Source organism: Hemicordylus capensis, chromosome 1 (assembly GCF_027244095.1).
Source record: "Hemicordylus capensis ecotype Gifberg chromosome 1, rHemCap1.1.pri, whole genome shotgun sequence".
Classification (NCBI taxonomy): domain Eukaryota; kingdom Metazoa; phylum Chordata; class Lepidosauria; order Squamata; family Cordylidae; genus Hemicordylus; species Hemicordylus capensis.
The window spans coordinates 189,206,934-189,233,722 of NC_069657.1; the positions used below are offsets into that span (position 1 = coordinate 189,206,934).

The window sequence follows — 26,789 nt, forward strand, 5'->3', positions numbered from 1 at the left end:
AGAGTGAGCAGGAGGGGAGGGTGTTTGGTTTGCTGATAAGATCATCTGAGGGCCAAACTGGATGATTCCTTGATTGAGGCCTGCATGTTTGGTTTAAAAAAAAAATGTAATTAGCATCTGTGAGAGGCCCTATTCTGAACCAGGAATGCAGTGGGGGAGGGGGACTTTAACGCTTTGCCCCTGCCATGGACCCAATCCGCATCAGGGCCCTTCTAGCTGCTGTTTTTCTCAGGAGCAAAAGTCTCATTGGAGGTAATGTGAGCTTCCTTCCCAGAGCAAACAGTCATGGTGGGGGAAGAGGCTGACGGGCCCCTCTGCCTGCCATAGTCCAGTCCAGATTGTGGCCTCAATGCAACTACTATTTACATAATAAATAAATAGTGATCCACCCATATTATCAGTATATAATTTATTTTGGCTGTGAGCATTCAGATGTGGAGGTGGATACACAGAAGGATGTGCACAAAATCAGTTTTGCTGGCTCGGCTTGAGTCCAAACCAGACCGACCTGGCCCAGTCTGGTTTTGTGCCAACTCAAACCAGACTGAAATGGTAAAGGGGAATTCCAGTTCGAGCCAGGCTCAACATTGAGCTGGTTTGGCTCAGTGGGTTCAGGGTTGAACTGGATCAGCCTCAGCCAGTTTGAATTTGAACTGAACCGGTCCCGGCTCAAACTGAGCTGGTTCGGAACTCTACTGGTAAAGAGTCACCTGTTCTTGCAGGCTTTTAATCAGAATTTTAATTTGTTTTAACTACTGTTTTATGCTATTGATTTGTTTGTGTTTTGTGGATTTTAATTCTGTGACTTTTATATTTAAGTTTTGTACACTGCCTAGAGATGTCCATATTGGATGGTAAAAAATATGGTAAATAAAAAGGGAATCCAGTGAGGCTTTCCTTTTACCAGTAAAGGGACAGTTAGGGGGGCTTCCCTAAACCTAGAGGGGGCGGGAGTGATTTATTTATTTATCGTTAGATTTAGTACTTACCAATCCAAATGATGGTAGCCATAGGGGACAGGCCCCTGTGTGGGCCTCTGAGCATGCTTGGGGGCCATTTGAGTGACTTCCATGCATGCACAGAGGCCATTTGCATGACCACGCCATGGCTGGTGACAGCACGAGGATTGGTAAGTACTAAATCACTCCCCTCCTTCCCCCTCTAGGTTTTGGGAAAGCCCCCTGCCTGCCTCTTTACTGGTAAAGGAGAATCCTCACTGGATTCCCCTTTACCTGTAGAACTCCAAACCAGTTCGAACCAGGTCCGGTTTGACCAGTACCAAAACTGAGCCAGGCTGGATCAGTTCAAATCTGGCCCAGATGCTAACTGAACCGGCCTGGCCAGTTTTGTGCACATCCCTAGACCCAACCCATGCTGAGCTGTGATGCCAACTATTTTTCTTGTTGGGATTAAGAGGATTTTAGTCCTCCTCACTGCCTTTTTTAGAAGAGAAGACATTGATTAAAATTAGGAGTTCGAATCATGACACTGCTGGGGTTTGCAAGATGCTTTTGTCTACAAACGAATGATCTATCCAGGAACCTTCACTTTAAGATAAGAGTTATACTGCCTGTGAATATGGAGGCTCCACTTAGCCAGCATGAGTAAGAGGTACTTCCCTTTCCCACAGTGCCCACTCAGATTTTCCTTTTCAGAAAACCTGCAGATCCAGTCATCCTAAAACCATTTGTTCAAAATGAGAGTTAAGATGCTTTCAATGTTCACTCATGTTTCTAAAAGCTTGGAAATGGCAAGTTCAACCAATCATCTTTATTACAATCATAGACCAGCATAAAATACAGGGGATGATTACATGGTGCAAAGTATAATTAGCAGTATAACCCCTGCTAACTGAGCAAAGAGGCACCTTTTAATGTGGTGATTCTCTTTATATAGTAGGGGGAGAGTAACTGGCCCTATCCACCCCCAGCACAGTACCTCCAGTGACTGTTGCTGGTGTCTATCTTGTGTTTCTCTTTAGAATGTGAACCGTTTGGGGACAGGGGTCCATCTTATTTGTTTGTTATTTCTCTGTGTAAACTGCCCTGAGCCATTTTTGGAAGGGCGGTATAGAAATCGAAATAATAATAATAATAATAATAATAATAATGCATAATGATACATTAAAAGGCATAAGAAAACATTAAAAAGCATTTAAACACATATAAAGGGTCAGTGTTCCCTCAAAACAGGGATTCCTAAATGTTGACTACAACTCCCATAATCCCCAAATAAAAGCCATTGCAGCTGGGGATTCTGGGAGTTGTAGCCAACATCATCTGGGAATCCTTGTTAGAGGGAACACTGATAAGGGCATAAAATAACATAAAAGGCATACAGCAACAACAACAAATAATTATGTACTGCTTTTCAACAAAAGTTTCCAATGTGGTTTACATAGAGAAATTAAAAATAAATAAGATGGCTCCCTTTCCCCAAAGGGCTCACAATCTAAAAAGAAAAGTAAGATAGACACCAGCAACCATCACTGGAAGTACTATGCTGGGGGTGGACAGGGCCAGTTACTCTCCCCCTGCTAAATAAAGAGAAGCACCACATTAAAAAGGTGCCTCTTTGCCCAGATAGCAGGGGTAATACAAGACATAAATGTATAAAAGGCACAAAAAGGCGTAATTGCATAAAAGCCTAAGTGATAAATAAAGCAAGACTATATAACTATGTATAAAAAGTACAAAGCTATAGTGCAAAAAGGTGGGAGGAGCACAAGTCTTTCAGATGGTGTGCTGTGTTGGGTGAACGCAGTATAGCATGCAGGAGCTGGCAAGAGGTCAGACTAGAGCTGCTTGGACCCACTGCTTATCAGAGTCTGACAGATTTTGGATGCTGCCGCATAGAACCTGGCAATGTTGTATGTAATAGCGGGCTTAGAGTCAGAAAGCATCATAGAGACATAGATATGGCTCAAACATCCTGAATATTTACTTAGCAATGGGTGAATGAAGGAAGAGCGAATGTCTCTGTAATACAAACAGTGAAGTAGGGCATGCTCAGTAGTTTCAATTTGCCCGGAGCCACAGGAGCATGGTTGCTCTGCAAGTGGGATCTTTCTGAAACGGCTTTCAAGCACAGCTGAAGAGAGGGCATGACAATGTGTCAAGGTGAATGCCCTGTATGTTTTGGCATTTCCAACTGAGTAATTGACAATTCCAATTGACACCAGGGAGAGTATATATGTAAGATCTTCACTGACGGAAAAATTCGGGACCCTGCTTAAATAGGTTTGGCACTCTATGTCCATTATATGCTGTTTGATAGAAGCTTTGGCCTGATCATAGCCCAAATTAAGTAGAATCAAGGGGGAGAGGCCCAAAGATGGTATTTTTGTCTCAGTTGACTGTTTCCATTTAGATTGGTAGTTGCCACATAGACTTAAGGGAGCAAGACCAACGGGGCGAAAGGATAGTCTGAGCCAATAGCTGAGAATGGCCACCCACACCCTGGTCTCCACTCTGATCAGGCCTGTCTCCAAGTGCAGAGTGACATTAGAGACACATCTTGGAACTTGGAGGGCTGCCACAGGAATTTGGATTGCACACGTACCAGTGGGGCGGAGCTGTGGAAAGGACCCAGTTGTGCGCCATAGGGAAGCAAGTGGCTTGGCAACGAACAGATTGAGGGCCGCAGGTACATTTATTTATTTATTATTAAAACTTTTATACCGCCCTTCCAAAAGGCTCAGGGCGGTTTACATTAAAATAACATTAAAATCAATTAATTAAAACAAAAATTATAAAACAGCATAAAAACAATAATTAACAATTAAAAACATCATAAAACAACAATTAAATAATCAGAACAATTTAAAAACAAGTTTTAAAAAGCTGAGAAAGCTTGGTTGAAGAGATGTGTTTTCAAAAGTTTTTTAAAAATTGCCAGAGATGGGGAGGCTCGTATCCCAGCAGGGAGCTCATTCCACAATCTGGGGGCAGCAACCGAGAAGGCCCGTTTCTGTGTAGCCGCCAAATGAGTTGGCGGCAACTGGAGATGGATCTCCTCAGATGACCTCAATGGGGGAGGGGCTCATAACGAAGAAGACGCTCTCTTAAATACCCAGGGTACATAATGGCCTTATCTCGTATGCAGGAATTTGATGATGGTGGAGGAGGCTCCTCTGGGCATTTTGAACCACATGTTCCCCGCGTGCTTTCCTAGAGCTGTCAGAGTGAAAAATTACCCCAAAGTATTTAAAGCATGGGACCTGCTCAATCATATGTCCATCTATCCACCAAGAGTGAATTTTGGGCCTTTTGGTGAAGACCATGATTTTAGTTTTATGGTAGTTAATTTCCAAGAGGTCTTCCTTACAGTACTGTGCAAGGGCCCTCAGCGCTCTTCTAAGGCTGATGGGGGGCCACAGTGAGGCCCACTGAGCATGCGTGTTGGCCTCCAAAAGGGTGGCTGCAATGTAGGGTAGGCCCAGAATGGGCCAAAGACTGCCTGAATAGGGATGATTTGGACAGAAATGGAGGCTGGCGGGGAGAGGGGAAACTTCTGGGAACCCCCCTCCCCACTGCTGAATCTAAGCCCTCGGACTGTATGGCAGTAAGTAAAATTTAATTTTTTTAATCGTGCAACCCCCTGAATGGCTGGGGTGAGGGTGGGGTTCAGTCCAATAGTGAGCCAAACTGGGGCGGGTGGGGGCGGAGGGTCGGTTCAATATTGAACCTGTTCTCACATTCCTAGTCTTGAGAAGTGGCATTGGGGGTTGCACCTTAGCTTAAGTGACGTGTCTGCATGCAGGGAGTGAATTAAATATAGCAGATGGAGGTCAATGGAGGAGGCTTCCAACTTCTCCCAAAATGGCAAGCTAAAGTGCCCATCTTAACTTCAGCACCATATAAACGCTGACTTTGTACAGTCTCCTCTACAGTGATGGCCAGTGGGGCCTGCAAGCCCCCACAAGGAGCAGCACCCCACGTAGCATTCTATGTGGTGGTTGCTGTGGCTCTGGCACTCACTGGCCTCTGCGCATGCACGGAGGCCAGGTGAGTGCTGGAGCCACAGACGCCACCATGCGGGATGCCAGGTGGGGCACTAGTGCTCGCAGTGGCTTGCAGGTGCATACAATGGGTAATCACTTTTGAAAGAGTTTTAAAAACTGGCTCAAAAAGTGGAGGGTTTTTTTTTTTACCCCAGACATAAATCAGGCTAGGTTCTAACAGGCAATGAAAAACCTGAATCGTGTGTGAAGTGCTCCCCAGTATCTCGCATGGACTTTGGCATGAATCCAGCTGATGTGCTCCATTCCAAGTCAAACGCCCCGTCTGGAAATGTTCCAGTCCAATCTTGAGTTGAAAGACCAAGACGAAGTGTGGATGTGTGAAGCCTCATTTCTAAAGCAGCATACTATGTCAAGACTTTACAAAGTCTTTACAGCTTACTGTATTTTTCGGACCATAAGATGCACTTCCCCCCCAAAAAAGTGGGGGGGGGAATGAGGGTGCGTCTTATGGTCCGAATGCTGTCCAGTAGGGCTGTGCACCAGCCACCCCCACCGCCCCCCCACCTGATTTGGGGCCGAATCGGCCCAAGCTAACTGCCGCCGCGGCCGCCCCCACCGCCGCCCACCCGCCCGCCCTCCCAGCTGCCCAGTCCTAACCTTCTAAGCCCGATCAGGGACCCATACTGGTAACTGGAGAAGGAGAGAGGAGCTCGCAAGCAGAGCTCCTCTCTCTGCAAAGCCTCGGCCCGAACTGGCGCTTTGGCCGCAGTTTCGGCCAAAGCGCCAGTTCGGGCCGAGGCTTTGCAGAGAGAGGAGCTCTGCTTGCGAGCTCCTCTCTCCTTCTCCAGTTACCAGTATGGGTCCCTGATCGGGCTTAGAAGGTTAGGACTGGGCAGCTGGGAGGGCGGGCGGTCGGCGGCGGGGGCGGCCACGGCGGCAGTTAGCTTGGGCCAATTCGGCCCCTAATTTGGGTGGCCGGCGGCAGCCGCGGCAGTAGTAGTTTGGGCCAATTTGGCCCCTAATACTGGGTGCGTCTTATGGTCCGGTGCGTCTTATGGTCCGAAAAATACAGTATATGGTGTGGAAGTTAAGGCACCTTCACTTGCCATTTCCATGGTTTTCAGAGCACAATTGAAAAACGGAAAGCATCAACCCAAAGGTTTTTGGATGACTGAATTTGCAGGCTTTTTGAAAAAGACCATCTGATTGGGCACTGTGGGAAAGAGAAGTATCTCATGCTGGCTACGGGTAATCTCCATATTCACAGGCAGCCTATCTCTGTTGTAGAGAGTTCATGTTCAAAGGCTGTCTGGTACTGCCTTGTGTGCCCTTACAAGGACCCTGCCATTTTGCTACTGCCTCTCTCCTAAATCCATTTGCCGCCTCCCCTCCCCTCACCTTGTGTGCCCTGACAAGGCCCCTTGCTGCTGCCTTAGTGAAGAGAGAAAATAAAAGCCCATAAAATGAAAGGAGGGGGAAGGGAACGTCTGCTTGTCTCTAGAAATACCAGAGTGCTCCTAGACTCTCCTTATCAAGCAGCTACATTCAGAATCAGAAAGTTACCGGCTCCCAACTCAGAACCCTCCGTAGGCAAAATCAACAATGAAGTCTGCCCTTCCTTGATTTCACCCTGTTATTAGGGGGATTCAGAGACTAATAACTCAGGAAATACGGCCTTTTTTCAGAACAACACAGCCTTATGCTTCAGTTTATCCTTGCATTTTTTTAAAAAAATCTTTTAGAAGGACTTTACCAAAACATATTATCGGAGGGCATAGCAAACGTGGGGCATCTCTGATATTTACAGTGCTGTTTCTCAGCCATTTTTCAATGGATCTGCACCAAATTTGGAAGCGTGGTTTTTTCTTGTCACCTAGTTGATGCCTGCATGTGATGGGGCAGATTTTACAGACAGTTTGGATTTTATGACCAATAGGCTATTCAGGGCTTACAACAGTAGAATGTTGAAATAACTCCTCATCTTAACTATACTGGCACTACCATGCCATTATAATCAAATGCTGCTTTCTGTCTTCAAATACTTTCTATAATGTTGTGCTGTATTTGTGTTTGTGAATGCATTTTTAAAAAAAGTAGGACAAATGCAGTGACAGCTCTCTAGGGCAGTAGGCTATATAAACATTTATTCTGTTTGGCAAGTAAGGAAAACCTGCTTTTTGGCCTACTGTCTCATTATGGTGACCTTTTCCTTCCTGTTTTGTCCTTATCTGTTAATAGGTTGTCATGGTAACGCCTTTCCCCCTCACCATTCCTTCTTTTTGTTAGTAATTTTTTAAAAAATGATTTGTGAAATTTGCAGCAGAATATACTTGCAGATATTGAAATACACAATATCTTTCTTGGCTGAAACTTCATTCCCATCTTCTGTCATGTGAAGTGTAAAGGCATATATGATCTAGAGGACAAATGAAAATGCATATGCTATATGGAATGTGCCTATTTACATTTTCAATGCAAGATTCGGAAATATTTAAAATTCTGTTTCATGTGGACAACACCGAATGATCTCTGGTTTGGTATTTAAAGTTCAGCCAGCTGCCCCCCTGCCCCGCCCGCCCCTTTCTCTCTTAAAATGGTAGATTTATGTTCTTTTAGAGAGTGTGAGAGAGAATTCTTTACCAGAAGTCATTCAATTATTAACAGATTATAGTGAATAATTTTAAGCACTTTTGGCATAGTGATATGCATATTACAATCTGTCCATGACATGCATTTAAGAATTAGGAATATAACATCCCACTCTTGGAGGTATTTCAGGTGCCAAGTTCATGTCATTTTGACATGTCATTCAGGCTGAATGCGTCAATGGATTTAGCCAGCCAAGTGATGCTGCTGCTCATCCACCATTTTATTTCAGTTGGGCGTTTGAAGAAGTTCTGTGCTAAGCCCACTGAAATTAAGACAGGGTGTGCAAAAGCTGTGTTTGGTGAACTGTGCCCACTGGCTCTCCAAGTCTGTAGGCCTTTCCCACATGATATTTCAACCTTCTGAATTCCAAATGTTGCACCGACACTGGCTTTAGTTTTGTGTTCATTGTTTGGAATTAGCCTGCACATAATACAGTATATTCCACTTCCCATTTCTTTTCCCCACTTGTCACAACTGGGTACTGGTTATTACATGGTTGAAAGTCCAGGATCATTCTGGACCTGGATTATCATTCTGGATAATCGGGACATGGATATTTCATAAGAATGGCAAGGTTTTGGCATTTGATCCACATACGAACCAAATATCTGTTCATCACCTGTTACCTAGGCATGTGTTTGCTACTTCATCATTAGGGCCGCGTCAAGTAAACTCTGTTTTGGCCTGCAAAACAGTTGCAGTTATGTGCTAGTATCTGTGAGCCACCTAGTGGCGCAGCGGAGAAATGACTTGAATAGCAAGCCAGAGGTTGCCAGTTCGAATCTCCACTGGTATGTATCCCAGACTATGGGAATATCATGCAGCAGCGATATAGGGAGATGTTGAAAGGCATCATCTCATACTGCGCAGGAGATGGCAATGGTAAACCCCTCCTGTATTCTACCCCCCCACAGAACTCAGTGGTCTCCAGGAGTTGACATCGACTCGACGACACACTTTACCTTTACCTTTGCTAATATCTGTAGTGTAAAACTTTGCTGTAAAGCTCTGACTAGGGGCGGCTTGCTAATGAGGAAGTGAGGTGACCACCTGAGTAAGCACCTGTGCTTTGGGGCAGCAAGTCAGAGATCTTGCTTTGCCCCCATTGCCCACAGGTGTTGCCTCCCCTGCCTACCACTCCCTTTGCTACATACTGCCTTCCTTTAGCACTGCCTCCCCCTTCTCCTGGCATCCACTGGCTTCTGGGCATGCAGGGATGGGGTTCCCATCTCCATGCGCTCAGACACCAGTGAGTGGTGGGAGGAGAGGGAGGCAGCACCCTGTATACCGCTTCCCTCTCCTTTCTCCTGCTACTCACTGGCTTCTGCGTGGCCAGAAGTTGGTGAGCGGTGAGATACAGTAGATGGGGGAGGTGGGGTTGAGCTGACCTGGCTAGCCCAGACCCTTGACACTGGGATGTGGCCAGCATAAGGGATTTGGCTGAAGGCAGCAGTCAAGCCAACAGTTGCAATTATGATAAATATTGTAATGCTTAGTCTGTAAATGAGACAAGGAGTTGCTCTGTGTTGCTCAGGAAACTGTGCCCTTTACTCTGAGATGTGTCAGAACTGGCTGTTGTTACTAAGTAGCATGAGAGAAATATAACTGCCCAGAGGCAGTATTCTTTCTAGTCAGCCTGCAAACGTTAATATAGAAAAGAGAGTCTCCGCAAATGCATGACATGACAGAGAGAAGTACTGATAGTAAAAGCAAGGTCCAGCAGTGAGCATTTGGCTTTGATGTGCCTTGGCTGATGTGAAGTTTTGAAGTCAGGAGAACTGTGGAATATGAATGCATATGTCTGTCTCTCTCTGTCTGTATACACACAACACACACACACACACACACACACACACACACACACACAATGGATGACTCTCTTAAAGTGTTTCTTTATCCTTCATGAGCTTTTGCCATAAGTATGTGGCTCACTTCTGCTGAGCATGGGGCTTTTTTCTAGATTAAGAACCACATGTGTAGGCATGAGATGTGGCCCAATCCTTGTTCACACTGCATGGTGTGGACAGGAGATGCACATGACACATGTGTACATGTACAAAGTAAATGAAAAGGAGCATTGCTAGCCATACCCTACAGTGAGAATGGAGGAAACCTCCAATGAGTTGTGTGTGTACGCATGCAGTTCTTAATTTGCAGTGTGGATGGGATGTGTAGCTCTCAGGGACATGTTTTCAGAAGATACGGTGAGCTTCAGAAGGAAGGAGGGATAATTTAGAATTGCCCCACCCCAAAATGCAACAGCACACTGCTAGTCTGGATGTCAGCCAGAGAGAAGTACTGGCTGACATCCAGAGAATTTATGTTCCTGTGCAATTTTTTCTTTCTGTTACAGTTCTTCTGTGTATCAGATCCAGGTCTATTGTGTACAGTAAGGTGTGGTGGGAAGTCCTAATTTGCAGCACTCGTTTCAGTCTTCAGTCTGTCTTGTACAAATGGTTGAGGACTCAGAAGTGTAAGTCTGAATTGTAATAATTAACACTAACAATGGCTTAGTAACACTTAGAGCACAACTACCCATGAAATGAAAAGAGAATATTTTCCAATTTGTGCCAGTGTGTTTGTGTACATGTGTGCTTTATGCATGGTATGTAGCATAAGGTAGAACTCTTTTGCTTTGTGATATTTTAGCTCAGGGGCATAACAAGGCTGGAGTGGGCCCAGAGACAAAATTTTAAAATGGCCCCTCGCTGATACACACACACACACATCACAATATATAGTCATGTGACTTACCTCATGTGACTTGCCTCTGGGGGTTCCCTCGAGGCATGGGGGCCCCCAGGTAGCCGCCTCCCCTTGCCTAATAGTAGTTACGCCCCTGTTGTAGCTTTCTGAAAGGCATCTAGCTCATTCCTGGTCAAATAAAAGGCCCCTTCCTTAGAGTTTTGAGAAATAACAAATCTCCCACAGTTGCTTCTGAAGCCCTAATTTTGATTTTTAAATTGCCTCTTTGGAACATTGTACACCCACACAGGCTCTTCTGCAGTTCTTTGGTTTAGCTATAGAGCTGGAAATTAACCAGAAGCTTTAAAAGCAGCTGTGGAACAGGAAAAGAAAACGATGGTGGTTTTTTGTTTTTGTTTTTTAATTAAGCAATAACATATACTAGCTTAACCTGCGCAGAGCATCTGTGTGCTAGTACCTGAATACTCCCTTCACCCCCTGCCACATCCCCCACACCTCAGAGATCTCCCCACCCTCACCTGAACTGCACTCCTGCTCCTCCTCCTCTATCCCGTTGTTTCCACTCCCCTCACCCCTCTGTCATGGCTACAGCGTTGCTGGCACCTATTGACCAAGCTGTAGCACCCTCACCTCAGAGACCTCCCAACCCTCACCCAAGCCCCGCTCCTGCTCCTCCCCACAGGAGCAGCAGCAGCGGTGGTTGACTGGGCTGTTCCTCGCTACTGCCACTGCCATGGCTGCTCGTTCCACTCAGGCCACTGACAGGCCCAGGCCTGTCCCTTGCCTGCCTCCCTCCCTCTGACAATGGCCATGGTAGCCCCAAACAGCAGCAGTGGTTGACTGGACCCTTTCCTGCTGCCATGGCCTCTCATTCCCCTATCTATCTACTCCTCTCCTCTACAATCAAGAACATCTTCCGACCAGTAACAGTTGCATTCCAACTGACCTTAACCATCACAGGCTCCTCCTCCTTATCTGCATATGGGATCCCACTGCCCAATCACCATGGTGTTTCTGCTCTCACAGGCTCCTTCTCCCTATCTGCATATGGGATCCTCACTGCCCAGTCAGGTGCTTCTGCATGTGAACTCTCGCAAGAGCTGCCACGTACAGGATTAGCCATGGGTATGCCTTCGAGAATTAAATATATAGATAAGATATACAAACCATGAGAAGTAGAGAACCCTCCCCCTCACAATGCATTGTGTGTGTGTGTGTGTGTGTGTGTGTGTGTATATAACATTAAAGTTGGGGTTGTTTTAATGAAAGATGGTATATAAAATTAACAATAAAATAAATTTAACAATAAATAAAATAACACCACCCCCCGCAAATCAATCAAAACCTCACCATTACAACAGGACCATAAAGTCTTGAGTGACAATATTACCGGGCATTTGAAGATTCTAAAATATTAAGGAGGAGTTCCAGCCTGCTCTTCATTTCAAAGCAGGAGAGATCTCCCCATCCCATCATTGTTTAACACAGGTTGTGTGTGTGTGTGTATGTGTGTGTGTGTGTGTGTGTGTATATATATATATATATATATATATATATATATATATATATATATACGCATAGTATATCAGAATTTTCTTAACTAAGCCTGAAAGTTTGGAAGATTCTTCTTTTTCCAACTGTAAGCTTTGCCATGATTATGATTGCCAAAGACTGATGTTGGAACCTGACATAAAGATCCAAATAATGTAACAGAAAAACTTGAATTATCATACAGATCTAATATCCCACTATGTTATCTAATCATAATCATCAGAATCCTGCCAGGATTCTTTAATGTTATAACAACCCACCATATATGTTTAAAAGTTACATCTACTAATTTACATTTCCAACTTATTTTATTAGTACCAGTAAACTATTTATTTATTTATTTTTTATACATACATACATACATTCATACATACATTGCTATACCACCCCATACAATAGCTCTTGGAGATTTACAAAACCAAATCAATATAATGCCCCATCCAAGAGGTTTGGGCGGTTTACAAGATCAAAACAAAATATAATCACATAAAAATCAAACTTAAAACTGCATAAAATCTAAACAATTGAAAAACAGTTAAAACCATTTTAAAAATTAGAAAACCCTTGAAGGCCACAGAGAGAGAGAGAGAGAGAGTGTTAGAGTTTTAAGGGCTCTATTAAAGGCCAGTAATGTTTCTAAACCACAAATGTATGTGGGGAGTGTACCCAGGAGCAGCTACAGAGAAGGCCTGGTCCCAAGTTGCCACCAGATGCACCAGTGGCAGCTGGAGAAGGGCCTCTCCAGATGACCACAACAGGTGGTGGGGATCATACAGAAGAAGGTGTTCTCTAAGGTAACCCGGACCTGAGCCATTCAGGGCTTTAAAGGTAATAACCAACACTTTGTATTTTGCCTGGAAATGTACAAGCAGCCAGTGCCGCTGTAAGTACAGGCATATTATCATGATCTCTCTGGGTTTCCCTGGAGACCAATCTAGCTGCCGTATTTTGAACTAACTGAAGTTTCTGGACTATGTACAAAGGCAGCCCTATGTAGAGTGCATTGCAATAGTCAAGCCTGGAAGTTACCAGCTGGTGCACCATTTTTTTTTTTTTTGAGATTATTCTCTTCAAAGAATGGGCAGAACTATCAAATCAGCCGAAGCTGACAAGAGGTGTTCCTAGCCATAGCCTCCACCTGAGATACCAGAGTGCAGCCTGGATCTAATAGCACCTCCAAACTATCTACCCGTTCATTCTGGGAGACTGTAACCCCATCCAGAACAGAAAGATCTGTTTCATCCCTCAAATTCTAATCCTCCACAATGAGCACCTCCATCTTGCATGGATTCAGCTTCAATTTGTTATTCCTCATCAAGCCCATTACTGCATGTAGGCAGGTGTTTAGGAAATGAATACTATTACATCATGATGATGATGGTGATAAGGAGAAATATATTTGGGTGTCAACAGCATACTGATAACACCCTTCATCAAATTCCCTGATGACCTCACCCAGCAGTTTCATGTAGATATTAAAAAGCGGTTACTCCATGTAACCGCTGTTTGGAAGAGCAACTGTCACCAAGTGCCACCATCTGGAATCTACACAAGAGATAGGAACAAAACCACTGCAAAGCAGTGCCTCCTGTCCCCAACCTCCCTAGGCGATCCAGAAGGATACCATGGTCAATTGTATCGAAAGCTGCCAAGGGATCCAAAAGAACGAGCAGAGTCACACTCCCTCTGTCTGTTCCCTGGGAAAGGTCATCCATCAAGCCGACCAAGGCTGTCTCATCCCCATAGCCCACTCTAAATCCAGTTTGAAATGGTCTAGATCAGGGATTCTCAACGTTGGGTCCCCACATGTTATTGGACTTCAGCTCCCATAATCCCCAGCCCCAGTCCTCTGGTTGGAGATTATGGGAGTTGAAGTCTAATAACATCTGGGGACCCAACGTTGAGAATCCCTGGTCTAGATAATCCTTTTCTTCCAAAACTGCTTGGAACTGCTTAGCCATCACTCTTTCAATCACCTTGCCCAACCATTGGAGATTGGAGACTGACCTATAACTATTTATCAGCAAGGGAGCCAAGGTAGACGTCTTGAGAAGTGGTCTAACCACTGCCTCCTTAGAACAAGGGGGAATTCCCCCCCCCCAGTGATGCATTGAGGTCAATCAGGCCACCTCCAAAACTTTCCCTACAAGATAAAAGCAGCCAAGTTGGGCAAGATCCAAAGAACAAGTGGTACACTTGTTGCACTGCCGCAAGCAGCTTGTCCACATCTTCAGGAGTCACAGATTGAAACTGATCTAATCTAATACTGCAAGTGGTAATACCCCCTTGGTAGTCTCTGCAAAAATAGAGACCAAGGTGGCCCAGATACAACAGATTTTATCAGCAAAGAACCCATTAAAAGTGTTGCAGCAGAATATAGTCACTGGAGGCAGATTTAAAACGGTCTAACCATTGCTCCTTTAAAGGAGCACGAATTAAACTCCTCACAACCCTGGATAACTCTGCTGAACATGAACCCATAGACCAGAGTAGCTTCTTTGCTGGATGCACCACCACCACCACGTAGGCCTTCAAATGAGCTCCATGCTATGTCTTGACGAATTCAAGGAGAGCTCTCTTCCACTTGCATTCCAGGTGAGTACCTTGCTGCTTCAGTCCTCATAACTCTTCTCTATTCCATAGGGCCAACTGTGAAGCAATTTGGAGGGATCGTTTAGGAGCTATCAAGGCTGTTCTCACCATGGAGGAAAACCGGGCTAAGGGAGCCCAACCTAGTTTTCCCCTATCAAGAGAACCACCAGGCTCACGGGTGAGCCCGGTGGTTCAACAGCGGCTAGCCCGCCAAAGTAGCCCTCCCCTAAAATGAGAGAGTCTCTCTCTCTCTCACACACACTCACACTCACACTCTCACACACACACACACACACATACACACACACGGTTTTGTGTGAGGTCTGTGTCTATCGTTTCAGCATATTATGTGTGCTCCCTTAATCTGGGCTTTCTTCTTCATCCCCTCAGGTGTGCAAATCATGTTTTTATGTTATAAGTAGTCACTGAGAAGAACTGCCCATTTAATTCAAACTATCTATGTGATCTAAATATATTAGATATTCTCTTCTGTTGAGAAATAGAGGCTCTGCTTTGTGAATATAGAAAAAAGAGATGGATATCTGTTATATTTCTGGTTAAAGTTGTTGGGAATTCTCTCTGGTAAGAGATACCCTTCTAATATAGCAGAGTGCACAGAGGCACAACACAGCGGAGTCTGCCCAGGCATGCATGTATGCTAAGAGTAAAATAACTTGGAGCCAGTTCATAGTTTCAAATCAAGATAAGGAGTATTTATTAGTGAACTCCATTCTAGATAGTAAAGTGGAGAGATAGGATCTCTAATCTAGCTAGATGCAGATGGATTCTGCATCTCTGCACACATGGTGCAGGGAGAGAGGAGCTTGCATGTTACAAGGGAGAAGAAAGGAAAGAGAAGGAAGAGGAAGTGGCAGGCAGGAAGGAAGGAAGTCAGTCCCAAGAGTAGCAATCTAATACCAAAAGGATAGTGTCAGAACAGTAGAGAAGGGATGACCAATGTATTGACCTCTCTAGCCCTCTGACTCACTAGTTTCCCACCCCTCTGTCACTGAGACATGAAAAGCGCAAAGTCCTTCACTTCCAACAAAAATCACATATGCTATTATTTGCTCCATTCAATAGCATACCTAGTTAAATTACATCTTTCCCATGGATTAGTATAGTCTCATTTCTGACCTCTAATCACAGTGGGGAGCACAGTGGGGAGCCTAGGGAGCAAGAGGTTGCTGGTCCGAATCTCCGCTGGTATGTTTCCCAGACTATGGGAAACACCTATATTGGGCAGCAGCAATATAGGAAAATGCTGGAAGCCTCTCATACTGTGTGGGAGATGGCAATGGTAAACCCTTTCTGTATTCTACCAAAGAAAATCACATGGCTCTGTGGTCACCAGGAGTCGACACCGACTTGATGATACAACTTTATGTGGCAGAGGAGATTGGATAAATATCTGGTGCAATTTGGTGACTGTATCATCTGCAGTCTTTGTTATTGATCTACTAACTTAATTTTCTTAATGAAGTGATTGAAGATGTAATAGGAACTAGTTTAACCTGTGCAGAGCATCTGTGCACTTGTACTTGATTGCTCCCCTCACCACCTGCCACAGCCCCCCTCACCTCAGGGTTCTCTGCACCCTCACTTGAGCTGAGCTCCTTCTCCTCCATCCCATTGCTTCCATCCCGTCATCCCTCTTGGTCATGGCTGCAGCATTGCCAGGTTGGCCAATCCGCAGTTCCTTAACCCCAGAGACCTCCCCACTTTCACCCAAGCCCCGCTCCTTCTCCTCCCTGCAGGAGTAGAAGCAGCAGTTGACCAGGCCCTTCCTTGCTGCCGCCACTACCACCATGGCCACTCATTCCCCTCAGGCTGCTGACAGGTCCAGGCCTGTCCCTCGCCCTTCCTTTTTTCTTTCTCCCTCTCCCTTTACTCACTCTTCCCCTTCCTTCTTTCTCTCTCTCTCTCTCCCTTCCTGAGTTAACAGATCTTGTTCACCTTGTTTCTTCATCTAATTTGCACAGTGGCAGCCTCTTTCTCCTGAAGGGGTTCTTTTTTCCATCACAATCCCTCTCTTTGCAGACCCCTGCCCTACAATCTTCCCATCAGTAAGAGCTGCGTTCTAATTGACCTTAACCATCACAGGTTCCTCTTCCCTATCTGCATATGGAATTCCCACTGCTCAATCACCATGTCCTGCTCTGTTGCCTCCGATTGATAAAGCACTGTGTGGGCAGGGCTTGCCATGCACCATTTGCCACAGACCACCTAAGCCTTTTCTAAAATTTTATTTATTTATTTATTTATTTATTTATTTATTTATTTATTTATTTATTTATTTAAGCAGATTTATAAACTGCCCCAAATGTCCATCTCTGGGTGGTTAAAAATAACATAAAAACAAGTTTAAAACATACACAAAAACTTAAAACAATTTAAAATCAAACACAAATTATAACCTAAACAATTTAAAAAGCTGAAAAAACTTGGATGAAGAGGTGGGTTTTCAAATGCTTTAAAAAATTGTCAGAGATGGGGAGGATCGTATTGCTGTAGGGAGGGAGTGCATTCCACAATCTTGGGGCAGCAGCTAAGAAGGCCTGCCCCTGTGTGGCCACCAGGCGAGCTGGCAGCAACTGGAGACGGATCTTTCCAGACGACCTCAGTGGGCAGTCGGGCTCATAATGAAGAAGACATTCTCTTAAATACCTAGGACACAAGCCATTTAGGGCTTCATAGTTTATAACCAGCACCTTGTATTTTGCCCGGAAACCTGTTGGCAGCCAGTGTAGCTCTATCAGCAAAGGAGTAATGTGGTCTCTCCAAGATGACCCAGAGACCAACCTGGCCACCGCATTCTGTACCAACTGAAGTTTACAGACTACGTACAAAGGCAGCCCCACATAGAGTGCATTGCAGAAGTCAAGTCTGGAGGTTGCCAGCATATTTACCACTGTTTGAGGTCATTCATCTCAAGAAACAGACACAGCTGATGTTTCAGCCAAAGCTGGTAGAAAGCCCCTCTGGCCACCTCCTCAACCTGAGATACCAGGGAGAGGTGTGGCTCCAGATATAAATTTAGGTAAGATTTAATTCAGTCATCACAATCCATGAGAGTTTCATATTCACCCATCTCTTTTAGTCAACATGGATCTTCACCAATATTGCGTCTGTGTTTCCTTCTAGCAAATGAGTTGTATCTGATAACAACGTTCTTAAATAATTAATACCGGAACTCTTCCATTGTGGTGCAGTGAGTCAGTGACCCTTTTCTGTGTTCTATAGCCACAATTAAGTCCAAGTTCAGATTTATTTCTGTTATAACTTAAAACCCTCTCATATTGTTCCTGCTACTGCAGTAATGCTATGGAAGATGCCATCAGGTTTCTTAAGTTGAAAAGATCAGTTTGGATATAGAATCATGTGCTATTTAGTTCCCTAATATTAAAACATGCTCTGATTTTAATAGCCAGAATTTCAGTCCACAAGTCAAAAGGGTAATGGGGATAAAGGATATCTCTGATGTACTCCTATTTGTAATTCAATAAAGGTAAAGTGTGCCGTCAAGTCGATTTCAACTCCTGGCGACCACAGAGCCCTGTGGCTGCCTTTTGGTAGAACACAGGAGGGTTTTATCATTGCCTCCTCCCATGCAGTATGAGATTATGCCTTTCAGCATCTTCCTATATCAGTACTATATATCAGTACTTACTATATCAGATATTTTCTTATTTACCATAAATCTCACTATTAGCGCACCATGTAAAAGATTAATCCAATTTCTAAATTTTTGTTTAAACTGAACATTCATTATCTCCTTTTCAAATGGTCACTTAGTTTCATCAAAAGCATTGTCAGCATCACTGACGTAGAAGGGGGGGGACCCAGATCTTTCTAAATTATACCAGAAATTTATTATTTTTCTGATCCTCCATGTAAGCTTACAACCAGTGATGAACCCTGTTTGACCCTATGATATGTAACTGGCAATCAAACTATAGAGTCTATTTATAAAGTTGTCAAAAATGCAAGATCTATATTTCATAAATTCCACTTCAGCATCCTTACAATTCTTGTTATCATTGCCACATTAACCTCTGGTCAAGTATGCTGTATGGATACTGTCCTGGTACAATCAGAAAAGAGGGGAGTCCATACAGAAGCTAATTAATTTTCAAATATATGTAGGAAGTAGAATCCCTCTTCTTGTTTGCAAAGGGGTGAGGAACACCCATGCCAAAGGTTAGGGGACATTGTGGGGAACCAGGATTATACCATGTTTCTGTGTGTCATCTCAACCAGGCCATTGTCTTTCCAATGCGCCTGTTTCACAGAGACGTCTTGTTATACTGAACTGCCAAACCACATTTTTAGATCTCAAACACCTAAGTCCTCTCCAGACATTCAAAAAGGGATTGCTGTACTCGTGTACAGTGTCCCAAGATTGGACCTGAAAGTCCTGGGCTGGTGCTGATGTGCTCATAAAGCCTCAACCTCAACTCCACACTGTCCAGATCTGTGATGTTTGCCTCTTCAGACAAACACTTTACAGTGTGGAAAGTGTGGGGACTGGGTGAAGCTTTTTGAGTGTCACTGCCAGGGTAGAACTTGCAGGCACACTTTTTTGAACATCTGTAGGGGCTATAGTTTGCAGCTTAAGAGCAAGGGGCTCATGTTGGAAAGGCATCTGGCATGTGCATATTTGGACATCTTGTCTGTTTGTGCTTTATAGGCTTTGCTGGCTCATTGACTTATGCTTGTACAAGCTCTTGGTATCTTACCTAATGCTTCTTGAAGAGACCCAACAGCAGCCTGCTGCTAAGTTAAAGAAATTCGTTGGGGAGTTTTTACAGTCACTTTCTATCCTTGCAGGCAACATGAGTGGTATATGAGTCACTATCTCAAGGTTAGGGAACTTTCATAATCACAGATATTCTGCAGCTTAGCTACGCCATTTGGAGTGCAGTTCTTATGCACAAGGTTGTAGGCTGTTTGTGATAAACCCACATATAATTGATTCCTGTTATTGCATCACCAATAGACGGATAACTATGTTACATTTTATGTAAATTGGTTCTGTTTGGTTTCTTAAATTTCACATTTAAATTTTCTGTCCTGGTACCCCAAGGGATTTCGGAGCAAGAGGCTCTAGCCTAATATCAATGCAGAGATCTCTTAGTGAATCAAGAATGTATTGTTTTGTTATATAAATAATGGTTCTCCATTGTATTCTGCACTGCATATATACTATCTATGTAACTATGTAACTATGGCTCTTCTTCCACCAGTTTGCAATTTATGCTGCTCTGAAAGGGTCAGAGCTTCTTTTTCTGCCAGAATCCAAGGAAGATAAAAGTTTCATAGCTGAAGCTTTTGCCATCACACTATGGCAGTGACTAAGAAAATCTGCTAAATGGTGTCCACCAGCTTCGGGGCTTCTAAAAGGAACATCATCCCTCTCCCTTTATGAATATGCTTTCAAGTCAGGAATCAAATGGAAGTTTAGGGTTACCTGCTTGCCTTAAAGGGTTTCCCTTATGATCAAGGGATGTTGTCACAGAAGTGGAAATTCCAGATGGTGCAGCTTCTCTTGGCTCTGCATAACTGTGATGGCTAAAGAGGCATCTGGTGGTATTCTGGGTTCTTCTGTATAGCTCTTAAAGGTACAGGAACACTTTCAAGGACTAAGCTTTTGCCAACTTTATCTCACACATGTGGCCAGCGCAGACCTATCAAGGTATATTTATGGCATAATGTCTATTTTAAGAGTGCAAAACCAAGCATTTCTTTTGCCTTTCAGGTGCAGTTGTGTGGAGCCAGACAACCCCAGCAATGGTACTTTGCAATACTGGCAGTCCCAGAACCTCACTGCATCTGATATTGCTTGGGGAAACTTAACCAAGACAGTAAGTATACAACTGAAGTACATAATATGCAACTAGTTTTAGGGATTTTCAGATATTCAGTGTGCATGCACCGATTCATTTTTGCTTATTTATTTTTTACATATATATCTCGTTCTTCCTCCAAGGAGCCCAGGGTGGTGTATATGGTTATGCTTATCCTCCTTACCTGTGGGGTAGGCTGGGCTGAGAGAGAAGTGATTGGCCCAGAGTCATCTAGAGAATCATGGGGATTTGAACTAGATTTCCTCAGTCCTAGGCCAACACTCTAACCACTATACCACATGGGAGGACAGCAGAATCCTAGGGGCAGGCCTTCTCCTCTGAATGTATGTGTGTTCCTTTAATGGCCTGAAAAAAGTTGTCTGCACATGGGACTTCTCCATGTAATCAGTAAGCCTGAAAAAAGCAGGATTCCCAGTATGCAGAAAGCCCCACAAACATAGAATTGTTTATGGATATGGTTCCAGACCTGCATATGAATGCACGTCAGTTAATATACAAAAGCATTTCTATGATGGGATATCAAAAGGGGGAACAGTTAATAAAAATCACTATTAAGTTATCCGCTGATGAACTGTGATCTTCAAAAACTGAACATTTTAGCTACATCCAGTAAGGAACATATTATTGTCTAAAAGGAATTGTCTTTTGATTTAATGAAGCTTCTTGGTGATAGTCCTTATTGTTGTTAACACCATTAAAACAAGTTCCTACACTCTTGTACACTACTCTGAAAACTTCTTTGTGTACTGATAGGGAGCATTACTGAGATTAAGCCTACATTCATCAAATAGCAGCAGATTTGACCTAAATTCTGCCAGATGGTAAATCTGAAGCTGCCTTGTGCTAAAAGGAACATGTAAGCTGCATATTTTTCCTAAAATAATCGTCCAGATGTTCAGACTATAGTGAAGAGTTAAAATTGGTTTGCCAGCAAATTTCTATATATTCCTTTATTGTCAATAATGTAGATTGGGACCAGGCTGACTAGACATGGCCTAAAGCAAGAGTGAGATTTACACTATATGGTCTACTTCTGCATAGCCTTTTTTGTTTTTTGTTTTTACTAGAATCATTATGGTCCATCAGTGTGGTTCTAAATTTACAAAACAAGTGTGCCTACTCTGGAACTCTTAGCAAAACATTGAAGCTGTTCTCATGTGCAACCTAAGCCAGGCTAGGGAAGACCAGCCTGGGTTAGGCTGTGTGTGAGAACAGCCAGGATTAGGCCTAATCTCAGTGGGGCAGTGCCACCTAGCCCCACTTTCAAACCTGGTTCTTAGCCAGGGTTAAGGGCTTGACCAAGCCCTTAACCTGGGCTCTGGGATTGTGTGTTTGCTGGGGCTATGCTTAGCCCTAGTGGACACAGGGACAGGCGTCTACAGTGCCCATCTCCCCGAGGAATCCCCCAATGCATTGTGCATGTTAAATTTACAAATTTAAATTTTAAGTTTACACTATGTGGCTCTACACACGATTCGTGTGTAGAGCCTAACTGGGCTCTGTGGGGAGAGCAGGGTGCTCTCTCTGGGTGGTCAGATTGGCCGCTCATACAATTACCGTCTCCATCACAGAGCTGGTAGGGGTAGCGGGGATTGGGGGCCACCCACCCCCAGGAAGTCCCAGGATGCCCCACATGAGTGTGTGGGGCATTCTGGGGTGGGGGGGATTCCCCGAGGCCAGGAGGCTTGCTGCAGCCTCCCAGTTGGGTGTCTCCTTGCGAGTTATCACTGGGCTCCCTTAGTCCACTTTTGGGAGGTCATGAGAATAGCCTCTAGGGGATATCTGGAGGCCGGGATGCATCGTCTCAGCTTCTGGAGCTCCACTCTGCAGGCATGCAGCATGGATCATCTGGGAGCACAGTCCACACTCCCAGCAACATTGGAGCAGTCATCTGGAGAAGGTAAGCTTAACCAGCCTTCCCCGCTGCCAGTCTGCTGCCCTGCCCACCCAGTCCTATGAACCACCTCCTACTTTTTATGTGATCTTGAATAGGCACACTCTTTTAGGAACATACAAATTGTTTTACTGGATTAGATTATTGTCCTCCTAGCCCTGTATACTTGCCAAGAATCCCAGCATCTAGCAGATACAAGGTAGTTTACTGGAAATTGGCCAGTGGTCCACAGGTGCGCCTCGGTCTACTTCTAATCACCTCTGTTCTCCAGTGTCATACTCATGTTAGCTTCACAGTGATTCCAGGGGAAGGATCATAACTCAGTAGAAGAGAGGTCTCAGGTTCCATTCCTAGCATCACCCACTAGGGCTGGGAAAGACTCCTGCCTGATACCTGGAAAGCCGTTGCCAGTTAATGTGGACAGTAATGATTTAGATGGACTAAGGGTCTAGTTCTGGTCAATTGGAGGAGAAAGAGGCTGTAACTTCCATGTTATGTGGCAGTCTGTGACTGCCATCATGGAACAACCATGAGGAAAATGCAAAGGCACTTACAGCCTTTGCAAATGCAATAGGATGCAATGGTATGTCCCAGAAGTCTTGTAGGGCATGTCTGATTTTTTTTACACCCGCAGTTCAACCTGGCTCCTCATCCAATATTCCACAGTGTTTGCTGCTAGATCTCCACTTGCAAAACAGAAGATGCCACTTTTATACCATTGCATCTCTTTGGGACCACGTCAACTATAATAGGGTTCCCCCCCTCACAACTTGGAGCTGTATATCTAGAAAACACTTATGTTCATATTTTCTGGCCATTTTCTTCACTCATGGAAGTTGCAAGCCTGTAGCAGATGGATCTTGGCTGTAACAACTTCCAACACTTTAAAATGTACCTTGGAGACCATGAAAATTGCTGTAGCTGAGATCTGTAAGCTGCTGGCTCACACATTTTGTTGTTCACACAAATTGATGACTCTTGTCAGTGTGAAAAGCAGTCCCAATGTTAATATGGGATTATTTTCATTTGGAAGTGGGTCATTTTTCAGTATCAGTCTTGGTCTCCAAAATCTGATATTTCATTACATGGATGTGAGAGGCTGCCCCCATCTAGTGTTGCAATGGAAGTTTTTCCTCCTAAGACATATTAGCATTTCTACTGTTTTCATGTGTCAGGCTGTGTCTGTGATTGTCTAAGTGCCTGTGCTGCTCTCATAAGAACTCCACAGAAACCCCTTTACAAAACCCTGCTTGTCTTATTGTCTTGCTTTCTTCCAATGTTAACTTTGACATTTGTCTTGAAATGTCACTTTAGGCAGATTTCACTGTTAACTGTAGTCCCTGGTCTTCTCAACCTTGACCACTGTTTGGAATGCTTCTTCAGTACTTAAGAGTGCTTCTCTGAGGGAGGGCAGGGTTCCTCCTTATCTTGAGGAGAAAATCATTAGACCTATCCTGAAGAAGCCTGCATTGGACCCCTCAGAGTTAAGCAACTATAGGCCTGTCTCCAACCTTCCATGGCTGGGCAAATTAATTGAGAGGGTGGTGGCCTCCCAGCTTCAAGCAGTCTTGGAGGAAACTTATTATCTAGACCCATTTCAAACTGGCTTTCAGGCAGGCTATGGGTTGGAGACTGCCTTGGTCAGCCTGATGGATGATCTTCCATTAGGAATTGACAGAGGGTGTATGACTCTGTTGGTCCTCTTGGATCTCCTAGTGGCTTTTGATACCATTGGCCATAGTAACCTTCTGAAGGGGTTGGGGTGGGAGGCACTGCTTTGCAGTGCCCTGCTCCTACTTCTCGGGCAGATTCCAGATGATGCTCCTTGGAGACTGTTCCTCTTCAAAATCTGAACATTTATATGAACATAGGAACATAGGAAGCTGCCATATACTGAGTCAGACCATTGGTCTATCTAGCTCAGTATTGTCTTCACAGACTGGCAGCGGCTTCTCCAAGGTTGCATGCAGGAATCTCTCTCAGCCCTATCTTGGAGGAGCCAGGGAGGGAACGTGGAACCTTCTGCTCTTCCCAGAGCGGCTCCATCCCCTGAGGGGAAGATCTCATAGTGCTCACACTTCTAGTCTCCCTTTTATATGCAACCAGGGCTGACCCTGCTTAGCTAAGGGGACAAGTCATGCTTGCTACCAGAAGACCAACTCTCTTTGATGGTGTCCCCCAGGGCTCCATGTTGTCTCCAATGCTTTTTAATATCTACATGAAACTGCTGGGAGAGATCATCAGGAGATTTGGTGTAGGGTGTTATCAATATGCTGATGATACCCAAATCTATTTATCCATGTCAACATCATCAGGAGAAGGCATAACTTCCCTAAATGTATGTCTGGAGACAGTACTGGGCTGGATGAGGGATAACAAACTGAGACTGAATCCAAATAAGACTGAGGTACTTATTGTGCTGGGTCGGAACTCAGGGGATGATTTTGATATGCCTGTTCTGGATGGGGAAACACATTCACAGAATGAACAGTTACACAGTCTGGGGGTGCTACAGGATCCAACCTCTCCCTGGTGTCTCAGGTTGAGGTGGTGGCCAGAGATGCTTTCTATCAGCTTTGGCTGATATGCCAGCTGAGTCTTTTTCTTGAGATAAATGACTTCAGAAAAGTGGCGCATATGCTGGTAACTTAGGGATGTGCACAAGCAAGTTTGGCGCCACCTATGGGAAGTGCCAAACTGGCTCATGCATCGGCATTTGAACCGGCTCAATGGGGCAGGGAGCAGTTCCCTTAAAAAAACAGGGTAAGGAGCTCCTTACCTGCTTTTCAAGGGAACCCCTGCCAGCGGGTGCATGAACGGCTCTTGCACATCCTTACTGGTAACCTCCAGACTTTACTGCAATGCACTCTATGTGGGGATGCCTTTGTACATAGTCCGGAAACTGCAGTTGGTACAGAATGCGGTCGCCAGGTTGGTCTCTGGGTCATCTTGGAGATACCACAATACTCCTATACTTAAAGAGCTGCTCTGGCTACCAGTAAGTTTCTGGGCAAAATACAAGGTGCTGGTTGTAACCTATAAAGCCTTTAACAGCTTAGGATCTGGGTATTTAAGATAACATCTTCTTCAGCATGAGCCCCACTGCCCATTGAGATCATCCGGAGAGGTTTGTCTGCATTTGTCTACAAAGGGAAGGGCCTTCTCTGTTGCTGCTCCAAGACTCCAGGATTTGCTCCCTGCCTCCCCTACGTTGAAAACTTGTAAAAGTCTACAAATTTTAAAATAACATTTTAAAATTATTTAATTTGAAAAGTAAATAATAAATAAATAGGTTCAGACCTCTTAAAGACATAAAACCTTTTGACTAACAGCCTGAATTAGTCTATCTGCTGACCCCAGGTATGGAAGTGTAGATTCCACAGGAACTCTTCCTTTGAAATTCCACAACTGTTTCTGCCAAGCAGGACCCTCTAAATACTTCTTAGAACTTCACTTCAGGCAAAATTCAATAGGATACAAAATAGTTGGTTTTGCTTTTGAGATAGATTTCAAAGGTGACAGTAGCAAGAGCTTGTTATAGTGTACAAAATTAAAAGCGGGGGGGGGGAGGTAACCTAAAATCTTATCAACTCTCTCTGACAAACATGTTTTGTTTATATTAGGGCTATATTGCTCAACTCATTTTCAGCCTACTTTTCTTAAGGAAAGCACGCTTATGAGATCACTTGGCATTCTCTGTGTGTGTGCGTGTGTGTGTGTGTTTCCGTCCGTGTGTGTCTCCCTAATGCCTGGACCACTATGAACCAAATTGGGTACAGTTGTAGGGAGACATAGGGAAACCTAAACAGCATAGTTTGTGATGATGTCTTCCACCCCAATTAAAGATGGCAGATGCGTAAACATTTGAGGTGCAAGTGGGCTAACTTGTGGACTGTCTAACCGATTTGAACCAAATTTGATATAGTTGCAGTGAATGACACAAAGGGACACCTCAATGGCATATTGTGATGATGTGATCCACCCCACTCAAGATGGCAGACACATGAACATTTGAGGCGTAACTGAGCTAACTTATGAACTGCCTAATTGATTTGAACCAAATTTGCTACAGCTGTAGGAACACATAGGGACAGCTCAAGGATGAAGTTTGTAATGATTTCATCCATCCCATTTCAAGATGGCAGAAGTGTGAACATTTGAAGTGCAAGTGGGCTAACATGGATTGCCTAACCCATTTGGAACAAATTTGTAGTGAGTGGCACAAAGGGACACCTCAATAGCGTAGTTTGGGATCCACCTCAATTCAAGAAGGCAAATGCGTGGACATTTAAGGCTGAAGTGGGCTAACTTGTGAACTGCCCAACAAATTTGTGCCAAATTTAGTCCAGTTGTAGGATAGTGAAAAAGAAAGTGGGCAGATTAGTTCTTACCAGGACTACTTGTATTTATTTGGCTTTTATGGGGTAGATGGGCCTGGATAACTCTATGTGAAGCACTGGAGAATTTAATATTATTGGGAATGGCAAGCACAGTGCAGTCTGGCTTGCTGAAGCAGGGAAAGGCAAGAATGGCAGTGAAGAAGGTCTGCCTCAACCATGGAGTGGGT

At 44.3% G+C, this 26,789-nt stretch overlaps 1 protein-coding gene across 6 annotated transcripts in view; it reads left to right on the forward strand.

Annotated features, from left to right (window-relative positions):
* SLC4A10 (solute carrier family 4 member 10) overlaps nucleotides 1-26,789 on the forward strand; it is a 287,150-nt gene that overhangs the window by 219,145 nt on the left and 41,216 nt on the right. For all 6 annotated transcript variants that reach the window (XM_053261350.1, XM_053261339.1, XM_053261367.1 and 3 more), the window contains one exon: nucleotides 20,220-20,325. In XM_053261350.1, the coding sequence (XP_053117325.1) occupies nucleotides 20,220-20,325 (106 nt within the window). The remainder of the gene's footprint in view (nucleotides 1-20,219; nucleotides 20,326-26,789) is intronic.